This window comes from Galleria mellonella, unplaced genomic scaffold (assembly GCF_026898425.1).
Source record: "Galleria mellonella isolate WM207_F2 unplaced genomic scaffold, CSIRO_AGI_GalMel_v1 utg80, whole genome shotgun sequence".
NCBI lineage: Eukaryota > Metazoa > Arthropoda > Insecta > Lepidoptera > Pyralidae > Galleria > Galleria mellonella.
Window position 1 is genome coordinate 2100164 of NW_026442157.1, and position 14240 is coordinate 2114403.

Consider the following 14240-nt stretch of genomic DNA (forward strand, 5'->3'; position numbering starts at 1 on the left):
TGTGATCTCCATTTGTCTATTATTCGTTTAGACTAATGAATGTGACGAGTCTAAGACCTTATGGAATCTACTGTACCCTTAATAGAGTTTTTGTGACCGTTAGCTCATGATAAAGTCTCATATGTGCACCCACACCTAATTTGCACCCACACCTATACCCATCTTCATTGTTTATATAATAAATAGCTACTTTGTTGTGATAGCAGTTAACTATGGTCTTTAAGATTATTTTTATTATATAATTAACCATTATTATACTTTATTATTTAAAACAGTTTCTAATTATTATAATTATAGTTACGTAATTTAATAATTTAGAATACTGTGGCCACATTGGATAATATCCCTTGTTAAGGTTGGCGTGTTAATTAATGCCATACCATTTTAGCTAGCTACTAGAATGAGAGGAGAATACTGTAGAAAAACAACTATCGTGTATTATACTGTAGCAGTAAATATTACTAACATTAATTGCTAACAATATAGAAATAGCGTTTAAGAGTCCCATTGTTAGCAATATGCCCTATCATCGCGATCTCCATGCGGTGTGCTTTGGAAACCAATGTTGTTTATTATTGATGAATTCATTACGTGCAATGGGTCACTGTATTTATGTATTTATATTGTACGTAATATGTATAATACTATATCATCCCATACGTGAAATTGTTGGTAGGTTGGTAGAACTTGAAATTCACCCATATATAGGTGAGAACACTTTTTCTCAATTTATCTCAGAGCACTATTTATATTCCATCATGACAATCCTGTTTTGGATAATAATAATTTTATGATTATTTATTTATTTAAAGGAACATCAACAGCATATTGCATTACAAACATACATATATATATAATAAACAAGAAACTTTTTAATCAGTATTATCGATAGTACTAGGAACAAAGAAGTAGCAACACTAGTATCTTTGACAAGTGCAAGCACGCACTAGCGGCGCATAGATTACAATGCGGTGTTAAATAATATTGGACCTTATTTGTTTTACATTTAGAAGTGTTTAGATAGAGTTTATGCAATACGATAGGGTTTACAATTAAATGCACCCGGTCGGCGCCAGTTTTTGCACGGCACCGAGCGACGGCGCTTGCAAGCGACCACGCGGCAGGCATTCTTTTGAATTTCCTTTACCTCGTATCTTTTTTTTTGTCGTAGGGATCCACTTATACCACAACTTTCTACAATAAATTTTGATAGATTTATGAGTTAATATACAAAAATAATCTTCTCGGATTGACTCTTAGGTCGTTGAGCCACAAATATATTTATTTATTTATTTATTTTATCTATATTTATTTATTTTTATTAAATTAGCCAAATGCCAGACAATTTATCATATTGAAGACTAGGCAGCATGGTCCGACCTTAGCCTGTTCTACAACGGAACAAACGTACTAAAAAAAATTTGCCAACAGTATTTAGCACTATTTTTATTCTAACCTGTGATTAGTTAGTGCAGGTAAAACAGAAACTTTGTCAATGGAATGCTTGATTATTTGTTTTTTTTTTTAACCTGTATATATATGAATTCATACCTATATTTAGGGTAGTCGATTGCATTACCTATAAAACGAAAATCTAGAACTTGAACTATTGGTAAAATCTTCGCAATGGTAAACTGCCATAAGGAACGGGAGTGTCTGTAGAGGAGGACTACGTTAAGCAGTAGACAGATATCGACTGAAATGATAATAATTATGATTCTATTAATGTAGGTGTATTGTTTGTTATCTATTGGTATTTTTTTTGGATGGGTGAAAATGGTATGGTTATCCCGCCTGCGCTATCGGTATACATTAGCGGGGTACCAGCGAGCAGTGATAGGTGAGGATGAAAAGGCAGATTAGTTAGCCCATTGTGACAAATTCAATGATAAATTAGTCACGATAATTTCCAGGGGGAACCGCGTGGAGGTCGACCTGATAGGGTATATTGATAGCAAAGGGGACTAAACTCCCCATTACTAACAATTCTTTCCCCCCTATCTATTGGTATTATCTTTTTGGTACAGAGAAGGATACTTTTATTCTGGTTAGTCAATATATTGCGGTCACGTAGATGAAATGGCGGGCATAGATTAAGTAATTTACTATAAAAAAAATACTTCATATTTTCCAATTAAATAGAAATTTATTGAAATAGTACATATTTCTAAAAAGTACCTAATCCCCCCAATAAAAGAGATAATAATATATTATTGTATAAGTTTATAACTTCATACTATAGACAAAAGGGTCTCTGCATCTTAAGTATCTGTAATAAAAAAAAAAACGAAAGATCGGAATCCGTGGCAGCGCTTTGTTTGAGAGTGGAATGCGGCGAAAGAGCTTGTTGAGAGGTTCATCATGTCGACTGTCGACTTTTATGGAAATAAGCATATTTTGTTTTTAAACAACGCAGTTGAAACACTAAATAATTTTGGTAGTAACTAACCCACTTATGTTTTATAAACTTGACATTACATAAATGTTAAAATAATCTCTTATTATAGATTTTTTTAATACACTAGAGAAAAATTAAGGGATAAAAAAATCCCAATTTTTTGAGGTTTTTCAAGTAGACTTTAAAAAAAAGGATTTTAAAGCTCAAAGTCTCTAGTTTTGAGATCTTATGAAAAAAAAATTAAGCAATGTGTTCTGCTCAATCCTAATGAAGTCGAGGTAAAATTGATAGGGTTTATTGCTAGCAACAATCAACTAACAATCCCTTTTCCCCTCCCTTATTAGAGATTAGGTAAAGTATTTTTTACAAATTACGTGATTAACATGAATGCGCACAACACTTTTGAATGTGTAAGGACCAAATGTTGAAGTGGACTATATAATGAGTGGTAGGCAGGTGGGCTGGATGGTACGGCTCAAACTCCTCAATAACGCACTTGTTTTTTTTTTTATTATAGGTTGAACGTAATACGTATGGGGGGTATCACGGGCGAAACAGTATACTCTGTTATGTCCATGATACTGCTCCTGTCTATAGGCGACGGTTACCTCTTTCAATCAGGTGGGCCGTCAGCTTGTTTGCCATTCTAAGTTGTATAAAAAAAATAAGTAATGCAATAAATAAATACAATGAAAATGGCGGGAATAATTTATGCCGGTGTTACCAATGTTGCCAACTTAATAATAAAAAAATTGTTGTTACTTATTTTTGAAAGTTCTATCTACCCGTTTCTACCGTGAAGCAGTTGTATTTGCATGGCTATATTTCGGTTGAGAATGAATATGAAGAGTGGGATATGGCAATGTATTTACAGGGTATAGAGGAATAACACCTTAGTCCTCAGGAATGGCAACGCATGCAAAGTATCATGGGCGAAACAGTATACTCTGTCATGTCTATGGTACGGTCATGTCTGTCCCACTTTCCATCAGGTGGGCTGTCAGTTTGTTTGCAATTCTAAGTTGCATAAAAAAACTCGTGCGAAGCTGGATGAGATCGTTAGTTGTATTATATACTTATTAGATAATCTTTACTAATATAATAATAATATAATTTTATTTACAATGATTTTGGGTATAAAACATTTGATCTTATAAATTAAAAGTATGTTACAAAATCTAATTAGATCAAGCATGCAAATATTGAAAACAAAAATTACAATATTTTTATTTTAAAATTTTTTGTAGCATTTAATCATTACGAAATTATATATTAATAAAATAACATTAATTAAAATATTAAGGAATGTAATACAATATTTTTTTTTTTATACGACTTAGAATGGCAAACAAGCTGACGGCCCACCTGATGGAAAGTGGTAACCGTCGCCTATAGACATGAGCAGTACCATGGACATAACAGATACACACAAATACTGTTTCGCCCATGATACTCCCCATGCGTTGCCATTCCTGAGAATTCAGGTGTTATTCCTCTTACCCTGTTAATTCACGCCATATCCCATCCTTCAAACCGAAACACAGCCATGCAAACACAACTGCTTCACGGTAGAAACACGAATTTAATATCAGATGGTCAACAATAAAAATAAGATGTACGTGTACTAATAAAAATAAAGAAGTCAATAAGTAGGATATGTCACAAATATAACGATAATACATACAAATCTCCACCCTTTCAATCCGACATAAAATTCCTAACAGAGTAAAAACATGATTCAACTAGCCACTCATGCAATTTTTTTTTAAATGTCACTCCAGAGAGAGTTCTTATATTATCTGGAAGATTATTAAAAATTCTCACCGCCATATTGTATGGACTTTTTTGCGTTAACGTTAATTTTATTGCGGGTTATTTTATTTTATTTAGGGGCCTGTTGCGTATTATAAATGTGAAAGTGAGTTTGCTTGTTATTTGTCGACGCCTTAACGGCTTAACCAATCACTGTGTTTTTTTTTTGATGGGTGAAAATGGTATGGTATCCCCGCCTGCGCTAACAGGATACGCTAGCGGAGCACCAGTGAAGGGTGATAGATGAGAATGAAAACAGGCCAGTTAGCCCATCATGATGGATGATGGATTAGGATCAGAAATTAACCATGATAGTTTCCAGGGAGAACCGCGAGAAGGTCGACCTGGTTGGGTATATTGCTAGCAATGGGATTCTCAGTCTCCATTACTAACAATCCCTTTCCCCCCACCAATCATTATGTTTGGTATACACGTACTATGTAGGATAGAATAGGATATAGGCTACTTTTTATCCTGGTTAGTAAATACATACCGGTCACGCGGGCGAAGTCGCGGACAAAAGCTAGTATGTATAATAAATACAATACCCACACTACCATAATCGTTTAGCATCAGACGGGCTGTACAATTGTTTATAGACACTTTTGTAGTATAAAAAAAAAGAAGTATCTACTTAGAAATAACTTTTTCAATTTTTACTCGTGTTCTTAAAAAAAAAAAACAAAAACATTTTACCGTAGCACTTCTATAGGAGCCTAATATTAAATTTTAATTATCTACCTGTTGTTTCCTGGAAGTTGTTCGTGTTATGTTAGTCTAGTTGGGCCACGAAGTAGTAAATTATGTTATATCCCGCTTACGCTTGCGCTTTTAAATCGACTCCAAAAAAGAGTTTGTTAAAAATTCGAATGTGCATTTTTATTTGTATTGTATGATATCTTCGTGTAATAAAAAAGGTTATTGGTCTCTCCTGGATTTAAAGTATAATGTTAGTCTCGTATCGATTTTGTTTCCTTATTTATTGTTCAACGAATATTATTATTCGTTTATTAATATTCAATTATTAAAATCAAAAATTAAACTAAATTAAATTATTAATATTTAAACACTAAAAATCAAAAATTATACTTGTAAATTGTCTGTTATTTCTTTGTGTCAGTTTCTGGGAATTTTTTACCTTTATTGGTGATGTAGTCATGAAAGTAATTTTCTTGAAATATCCTTATAAGGTTCATAAACTACAGTAATCATTTACTTTTAGATGCTTGTTTGCCACCAACGTGGTATAAAAAAATGGTATAATGTTATAAGTGATATCAAAGTTAATTTTTTTTTCTTCATTTGGAATAAAACTATCATTTGTGATAATTATAGAACATCGTTCATCTATACTCTTTGTCATATTAACAAAATATTACATTTATAAATATTAGTAAGATTTAAAAGAGCAGGATAAATATTTATTAATTTATTTATTTACACTTTATTGCACCATTTATAAAATAGTAAATACATTTAACTGTTTATTACAGTTAAATGTATTTACTATTTTATAAATGGTATAAAAGGCAGCCTAATCGCTAAGTAATCTCTTCCAGACAGACATAATATTTGTAAAAGTTGGACAGACGTAAAAATAAATTTCTCAAATTTTTAACATTGAATAATATTTGAAGAATATAACCTTGTTTCAGTTTACTTTTGTATAAGCAAATATTGATCAGCAATACACATACAACGATATAACAATATAATATTAATGTTATTCATACAAACTTGTTTACGCGTTTAAATATTTTGGATTTATATATTCGTATATACATATACTCGTTTCACATAAAAGTATTTTATAAGTTAGAAAATCCACTACAAAACATAGACGTCCTCCATGGGGGATTTTGGCAGCAGTTGCCATGCTTGTTGCAAGTTGGCAACCGTAGTTAGGTTTTGGTAATGTTTTAAGAGGGACGCTGCTGCCCATTCTTCTACTATGAAATTTTCTTTTTCCTAATCGCCACTTACGATATCCAATGGAGAGGAAGGAAAAGTACTAAATTACCATACTATAATTAATAAAGGAGCTTAGGATTTCCTAAGCAATAATTTTGCTAAACGGATTTACTATCTTTTTGCGTCTAAACAATTCAACCAATTATTATGTATGCTATAAAAGTAGTTAATTTACCTTAATTACCTATCATAACACTATAGACTGGCCTTTTACGTGTTCCTCCATCAACATACATATAATTTTGTATATATATATATAAGTAAAGTCGTTTGCAATTGTATGACTTATATATATAAATAATTATAAAAATAAATATAATAAATAAGCAATTTGGAGTGAAGAAGGACATAGGTTGTTCTTACCACTGTCACGCGGACTAAGTCGCGAGTAGACGTTAGTTATTAACAATCATATCCGTTCATTATCGCTTTTCTTATGGCCCATGCTCCGCTCTTGAGTAAAAGGTCCCAAATAACGTGGCGCCTGACTCAACAGCCTCTTATCAGGATCAGACAGAGATAAGAGTAAAAAGTTGCCGCTGAGCAAACAATGGTTGGAATACAATCAGGGTGGCACTTTACGGTTCCACTGTTGCCTGTTTTAACTTGCTGAGTTGCAATGACATATTTTAACAGAATGAATCCTACTGGATGAATCTTGTAAGGAGAAAAATTTAACTATACCTATTATATTAACAATACAATAGATACAATATATAATAACTATATTTATTATATATTGTATCTTAGTAATAATAATAATCAGATATAATAATAATAAGTGTTACAAAATTTTTAGGGAGATTTTGTACAAAAGTCGTTTGCTTGGGTACCTCGGTACCATTCATGTTTCTACCGTGAAGCTGTGTTTGCATTTGTGCTTTGGTTTTTTTATGAGTGAAAATGGTATGGTAACGGTAACTCCGCCTGCGCTAATGGGACACGCTGGCGGAGCACCAGTGAAGGGTGATAGATGAGAATGAAACCAGGCCAGTTAGCCCATCATGATAAATTCATCAGGAATTAACCATGATAGTTTCCAGAGGGAACCGCGAGGAGGTCGACCTGGTTGGGTATATTGCTAGCAATGGGATTCTCAGTCTCCATTACTAACAATCCCTTTCCCCCCGCTGTGCTTCGGGTCGGATATGGTAGTGAATTTACAGTATACAGAGGTACAACAACTTAGTCCTCAGGAATGGCAACGCATGGAGGGTATCATGAGCGAAATAGTATACTCTGTTATATCCATGGTACTGTTCATGTCTATAGGCGACGGTTACCACTTCCCATCAGGTTGGCCTTTACCTTGTTTGCCATTTTAAATTGCAAAAAAAAAACAATCTTACCAATCCGCCTGGTCTTAAAGCTAGGTTACTCTGTGTTACGAGAAACTAGGTAACATTTACCCGGTACGACTCGGAACACGTAGACCAGAGCTAATTTTTAAATGTTCTTCTCCTGTACTAAGAGAGAGACTTTTTTTATACAACTTAGAATGGCAAACAAGCTGACGGCCCACGGATAATTACAATTTGTTAAATAGTAAGCAGTTACAGGTTAAGGACGCCTTAAAATCAGGGCTGTCACATGCACGTTAAATCTTATAGAAATTATTTTATGGCCTTTTCAAGAATTGTATGCACTCGGGTCAACCTCTTTAGGGAGTTTATTGTACATTCTAAGTAATCGCGGAATGAAACTCCTCTGTGGAGGAGATTGTTAGTAAAAGGTATTGCTAGTAAGCATTGGTGAATTTGTCACAGTGGACTCTATCCTCGCCTATTATTCTTGTTTACAATAACACAGGTGGTGACAATGAATTGGTGACAATCGTTGAATAATTACAATACAACTGACAATTGTTGTGAGAGGGGGTGGGGAGGGGTTGTTACTATTGCGGACTACTAATACCATACTATTGATAGCAATATACCCTGTCAAGTCGACCTTCACATGGTCCTTTCTGGAAATCATCGTGCTAAATTTCAAGTGTATTTATCACGATGTGCTAACTGACCTGCCTTTTCATTCTCATCTATCGCCCCTCACTGATGCCCCACGAGCGTATATCGTAAGCGAAGGCGGAGTTATCATTATATTATCATTAATAGAAAAAAAATGTTTTAAGAGATCGACCCACTCACTACTTCCTTTGCCACTGTGTTAGGTGGACTGAAAGAAATCTCTTTTAGAGATAAGTTCGCCTTTGCTAACATTGTTATTAACTTATTGTTGTTACTGTATGTTTTAGTGCAATAAAGATATATATATATATATATATATATATATATATATATATATATATATATATATATATATATATATATTAGACGATTTGTATGGATGACTGTTTGTGACACTTTCACGCAATAACTATTAAACAAATTTGTATAAAATTACAGAGATAGGTTATAATCTAACTTAGAACACAAGATATTTTATATACTGGTATAAAGTATCCATGTATGTTGTAAGTTAGAATTAATGATACTCATACGAACGAAGCCGCGACATACAGCTAGTTGAATCGTATATGTCACTTGTATCTGCCACCAAGCAGCTGTGTTTGTATAGCTGTGTTCCGGTTTGAAGGTGAGATATTATGCTAGTGAAATTACTGGGTATTGCGACCCAAGGCCTTCATGTCACCTTATCTTACATTAGCATATTAAATAATGTCCCATTGCTTGTCAAGGGCAGAGCTTTTAGAGGGAGCCATTATGAATATAATCAAGACTGCAATTCCGCAAAAAACCGACTCAAATTGTGGCAAAATGAGTTATTTTGGTTTAAAATCTAAACTATTGAATGGATTTTGTTAAAATTTCTACCAATTTGCAAGTATATCCTTTTAGATAAGAAGGAAAGAATTTTCCAATCGGTTTCGAAAAATATTATGGTGGATAAAATACGAGTGACAACCCTAGTATTGTGTATTACCATTTTCGTTCGTCCTATATTAAAAAGTTAGAAATTAAAAAAGTTTAGACGTTTCTGCTTGAATTATTCACTAAATTAGGTAATGAAAGAAAAATAGCACGTCAAAACTCGATATAAAGTTATTCAAATCCACGTAGCCAGTCTCAATGATGGGACGTCACAGGTTGTTTTTTATGTACAATAATGAAATGATAGCCCCGCCTGCGCCATCGGTATACGTCGGAGGGGCACCAGTGAGGATTTTTAAGCAAGGATGAAAACAGGTCGTGACGAATTCATCAAAAATTATGGTTTCTAGGGGGATCCGCGTGGAGATCGACCTGTTAGGGTATATTGCTAGCAATTAATTTGCTAGATCCCTTTACTCTAGAAGTTGGGATTCAACATTAGTTTTTCCGTAGGTTTTCTATTAAAACAACTAATAGTGCTCATTCCGTGTGGTCCCGGCATAGAAGAGGCCAACTCTTCCTATCCTGTGGGTGTCGAAAGAGGCGTAGAATCAGACATAGGTTTTTCTTTTTTCAAATGGCTTAAAAACGAAAAAGTTCTTAATTCCTGTCTTTTCCGTATGTGTGTTACGCGATGTGATACTTTTTATAATATATATATTCCCTTAAGATATATAGATATAAGATATATAGTCCCTTACTTTTGTTATGATATATGCAGTATTTTTGCACAGCAAAATCTTACATTATGTCTACGTCATATTCTTAATTAAAGATATAATACTTAAATAAATTCATTAGGTATCGATATTATTTGTTTTATCTCTTACATAGTTTGTAGTACTTTTTCTGTACTTACATCAACCGAACAATACACCAATTGCACAATTATTATATATAATCGAAACATAGCTTATTTAATAGAATAATATTTAATATACAAATTACTGTGAGAATATTTTTATTATGTTGCAGAATTTTCATGACCGTCAATTTTTTTCTTAGGTTTTCTATTCGGTAATCGTTTTAATGTTGTTGATGGTTCTGTAACCGTCGTTGTCGTCGTCGTTGTTGTTGTTGGAGTTGTTGTAGTCGATGTCGTTGTAGGTGGAGTGGTTGTAGTTGTTGTAGTAGTAGTCGGTGTTGTTGTAGTTGGAGTTGTTGTTGTTGGAGTTGTTGTAGTCGGTGTTGTTGTAGTTGGAGTTGTTGTAGTTGTTGTTGGTGTTGTTGTAGTTGGAGTGGTTGTAGTTGGAGTGGTTGTAGTTGTTGTTGGTGTTGTTGTAGTTGGAGTGGTTGTAGTTGTTGTTGGTGTGGTTGTAGTTGGAATTGTTGTAGTTGGAGTGGTTGTAGTTGTTGTTGGTGTTGTTGTAGTTGGAGTGGTTGTAGTTGTTGTTGGTGTGGTTGTAGTTAGAGTTGTTGTAGTCGGTGTTGTTGTAGTTGGAGTGGTTGTAGTTGGAGTGGTTGTAGTTGTTGTTGGTGTGGTTGTAGTTGGAGTTGTTGTAGTTGGAGTAGTTGTAGTTGTTGTTGGTGTTGTTGTAGTTGGAGTTGTTGTGGTTGTAGTTGGAGTGGTTGTAGTTGGAGTTGTTGTAGTTGGAGTTGTTGTAGTTGGAGTGGTTGTAGTTGTTGTTGGTGTTGTTGTAGTTGGAGTTGTTGTACTTGAAGTGGTTGTAGTTGAAGTTCTTGATGTAGTTGACGTTTGTTCTGTAGTTGTTATCGGAACTGGTACTGGTGTCGTACTCGGTGTTGATACAATTGTCGGTAGAATCTTTTTCAATTTGAATATTGGCACTGGTCGTATGGTTGAAACTGTATTGGATTTTGTCGTTCCTTCAAGTATTACTTTAATTATGCTCAATGGCATCCAATGACCGGGTAAGTCTGCTTCCACTGGATTCGCAACAAACAGTAAAGGATCTTTTTCTATATCTGGCCATTTTTCTCCAAATGTGTCTTTAATTATAGCAAGCCCAAATATTGAGATGATTACTTGAGATAACACTGCGAACAATATTTGTTAAATTATTGTATTAGAAAATAAATAAACGATTATCAATAATTTTATTCTTATTTGTTTTTGACTTTTCACATTTATTTCATAATTATTTCAAGGGTAAAAAAAATATTGTAGTAGGAAAGATCTAAGTGTTTAGGAGGTACCAAATTCAGTGTTTTAATAAGATTTTTGAAGCTGCTTATAAAAATGGTAACTCACTTTGTATAGTTGTGAATAGTTTCTTAGAAGTTTTATTGTTTTGTACATTTTATCAATCTTACACCGACGTTCAAATAAGCATCTTAGTATGCAGACTACATGATTTCAACTCTATCTCAATTAATGAACAAGTTAAATTGATTGTTAAATTATGTACTTCAACAATCATTGTAATGGAAATGGTTTATGACATAAAGGAAAGTATACTATAATAAACATTGTTGCATTTTTTGGCAAGGTTGGTTCAAGCGCGCTTCTATGTGGTATCTATGTTTATTTGTACAGAACAGTTGTAAATTATAATAATAAGTAAATAAAAATTGTTTTTCATTTAATCCACTTTATTCTTTAAAGTAATGAATATAAATTTTTAAAATCAAAATGTTGGTTTACTAAATAAATTTTTTCCATACTTGAAAAGGATTCTTTTAAATAAATTACGATTTCCAAAAACATAAGTGATTTCCTGTTTTTTTTTTTGTGTGCTCCTAATGCAATTTATAGTATTCATATTATGAAAGAAGTGTAAATTATTTATAGGCAGATAGTAATAAATTAAACTTCCCTGATTCTTATCTTGTATTTTATTAAAAAAATAAAAAATATATAGTTACAAATTTAATACTAATGAAATTGTATCTAGATGTGGGAGATATTGAAGAAAACTTAATATGAGGTGTCCTAATAAGGACCAATAGGTAATGAAAACAAAAAACGAAAATATTTAGAATTTATGCTTACCTGTGTGTATGTTCGTTTCGACATCACGCAAAAACTAATGGACACAGTTTTCACAATTGTGATCCTAACGGTCTAATTTAAAAACTGCTGTATGCTCTATTTTCGTCATATCTAGAAATAATATATTTTATTGGCATTTTTATTTCTAAAATTCACGTGTATGAAATAGCGGGCAAAGAGCTAGTTTGATATATTTTTTGGAATGCTAGTATATTTTATACACGTGTGTTGCTGTGGCAGGTCATTAGTTTCCATCATCATCATCATCATATTAGTCGTTAACTGTCCACTGTTGAACATAAGCTTCCCCTATAAGGAAGGTTTTACCAATAGTTGCCACGCTAGTACCACGGTTAGTGACCCGTGGTAGTAGCGTGGCAACCCGTATATAATAAATATACCCAATAATATTTTCATAAAATATGTTATGGTGTTAGTAATAATAATTTATTTAAATATTTGAGTTCATGTGACTATCGAGTTTCGGTGGTCGTTTCGGTGGCCTTTTCACTGCTCTGGTTGCGACTTCTGTTGTAACTTCGGTCGTTGCTTCAGTTGTTGTTTCGGTCGTTGCTTCGGTCGTTGCTTCGGTTGTTGCTTCAGTTGTTGCTTCAGTTGTTGTTTCGGTCGTTGCTTCGGTCGTTGCTTCGGTTGTTGCTTCAGTTGTTGCTTCAGTTGTTGTTTCGGTCGTTGCTTCGGTCGTTGCTTCGGTCGTTGCTTCGGTCGTTGCTTCGGGCGTTGTTTCGGTTGTTGCTTCAGTCGTTGCTTCAGTCGTTGCTTCAGTCGTTGCTTCGGTTGTAGCTTCAGTCGTAGCTTTTGTTGTAATTTTTGTTGTAGACTTTATCGTAGCTTCTGTCATAGTTTCTATTATTTCTTCTGTTGTTGCTTCTGTTACAGCTTCCGTTGTGGCTTCGGTTGCAGCTTCAGTAGTTCCTCTTGTGATTATTTGTGTAATCACCTTTGCTGTTGTTTCTGTGATTGTTTCTACAGTTGCTTCAGTAATAAATTTTTTAGTTGTTTCTAATACTGTTGACGTTTCTACTTTGCTTAATTTTAAAGTTGACGAAGGCTGAGCTCTAGATGTAAGTCTTTTATATTTGTTATAAGTTATAGGTTGTTGAACTGTACTGGTTGTTGTTGTTCTTGATAATATTAATCTTATAATGCTTAATGGCATCCAATGTCCAGGCATATTAGATTCAACAGGGTTAGCGATGAATACTAATGAGTCGTCTTTTAAGGACAAAGAGCAAGTGATTGTACTTGCAGCAATAATCCAAGTAAACGTAGTCGGTAAAGTCACTGAAAATAGATATAATAAGCTAATATTAAAAATTCAATTAATTAGTCATATTTCTGATGACCTCAAAATGTGATATAGGAATGATCCTTATATAAATTATGAATAAATGATATGACGAATAATTATTAGTAATTGATGTAAACAAAGTAAAGTAAACCTCTATAGAAATCTCATTTATTTATTACAAAATATTATGTATTTAAAATTAGTAATCCTATGATATCCTGCAATAGTACGATCATCAGAGTGTTTGAATTATTTAAATTAATTTATTAAATTAATTTAGTAATGAAAATATGATCGTACTTCAAACGTACACGTAGTGTTATTAATAATCGATTCACTCTCTATTTCTTTGTAGTAATTACGTTTGAAGTAGTATGAAATCATGTTATTAATAAGATTATTGCTTACTTTTTCTGCTTTTATCTGCCTGTTTCATTATATTTTATGGATTAAAATGAAATTTTTTTCTCTGGTCATGTTTAGGTTGTTGTAATCTTCATTATTATGACGTTATACTTAAAATTTCTGCTTATCGTCTTGAACATATTGAGATTGCAAGCTCATTATTATTTCAATCAGAATTTGTCGAGGTTTACGACGACTTTTAAGGATGACTAGTATAATGTTTTTCTTATTGTTTAATTGAGTTTTTGAAATGTAAATCAATGTTTTATATTCTAAGGTTTAAGCAATTAGTGTGATTATGAAAAAATACAATTAAAATTAGGTGACTACATAAAATAATAATATTTTTAATCGTCTTCCAAATGAAGAAGGTTCATAGTTCGTTTACATTTTTTTTATATGTATGTAAAATTTACAATCGAATTACGCATGTATGTGTACGACATCAAATTGTCAATTTTATTGATTTTTTATGCAAACGTTAGTGTTTAGGTATTGGTC

The 14240-nt window shown here is 33.0% G+C and overlaps 1 protein-coding gene across 1 annotated transcript; it reads right to left on the reverse strand.

The window, feature by feature from the left end:
- Nucleotides 1–10016: 10016 nt before the first annotated feature.
- Nucleotides 10017–13886, reverse strand: LOC116413127 (mucin-2-like). The gene is made up of 3 exons (XM_052901785.1): nt 13743–13886; nt 12485–13327; nt 10017–11070 (listed from the first exon to the last, which is right to left on the reverse strand). The coding sequence occupies exons 1-3, from the start codon at nt 13768–13770 to the stop codon at nt 10037–10039; spliced, it is 1905 nt and encodes a 634-aa protein (XP_052757745.1). The 5' UTR covers nt 13771–13886; the 3' UTR covers nt 10017–10036.
- Nucleotides 13887–14240: the final 354 nt, after the last annotated feature.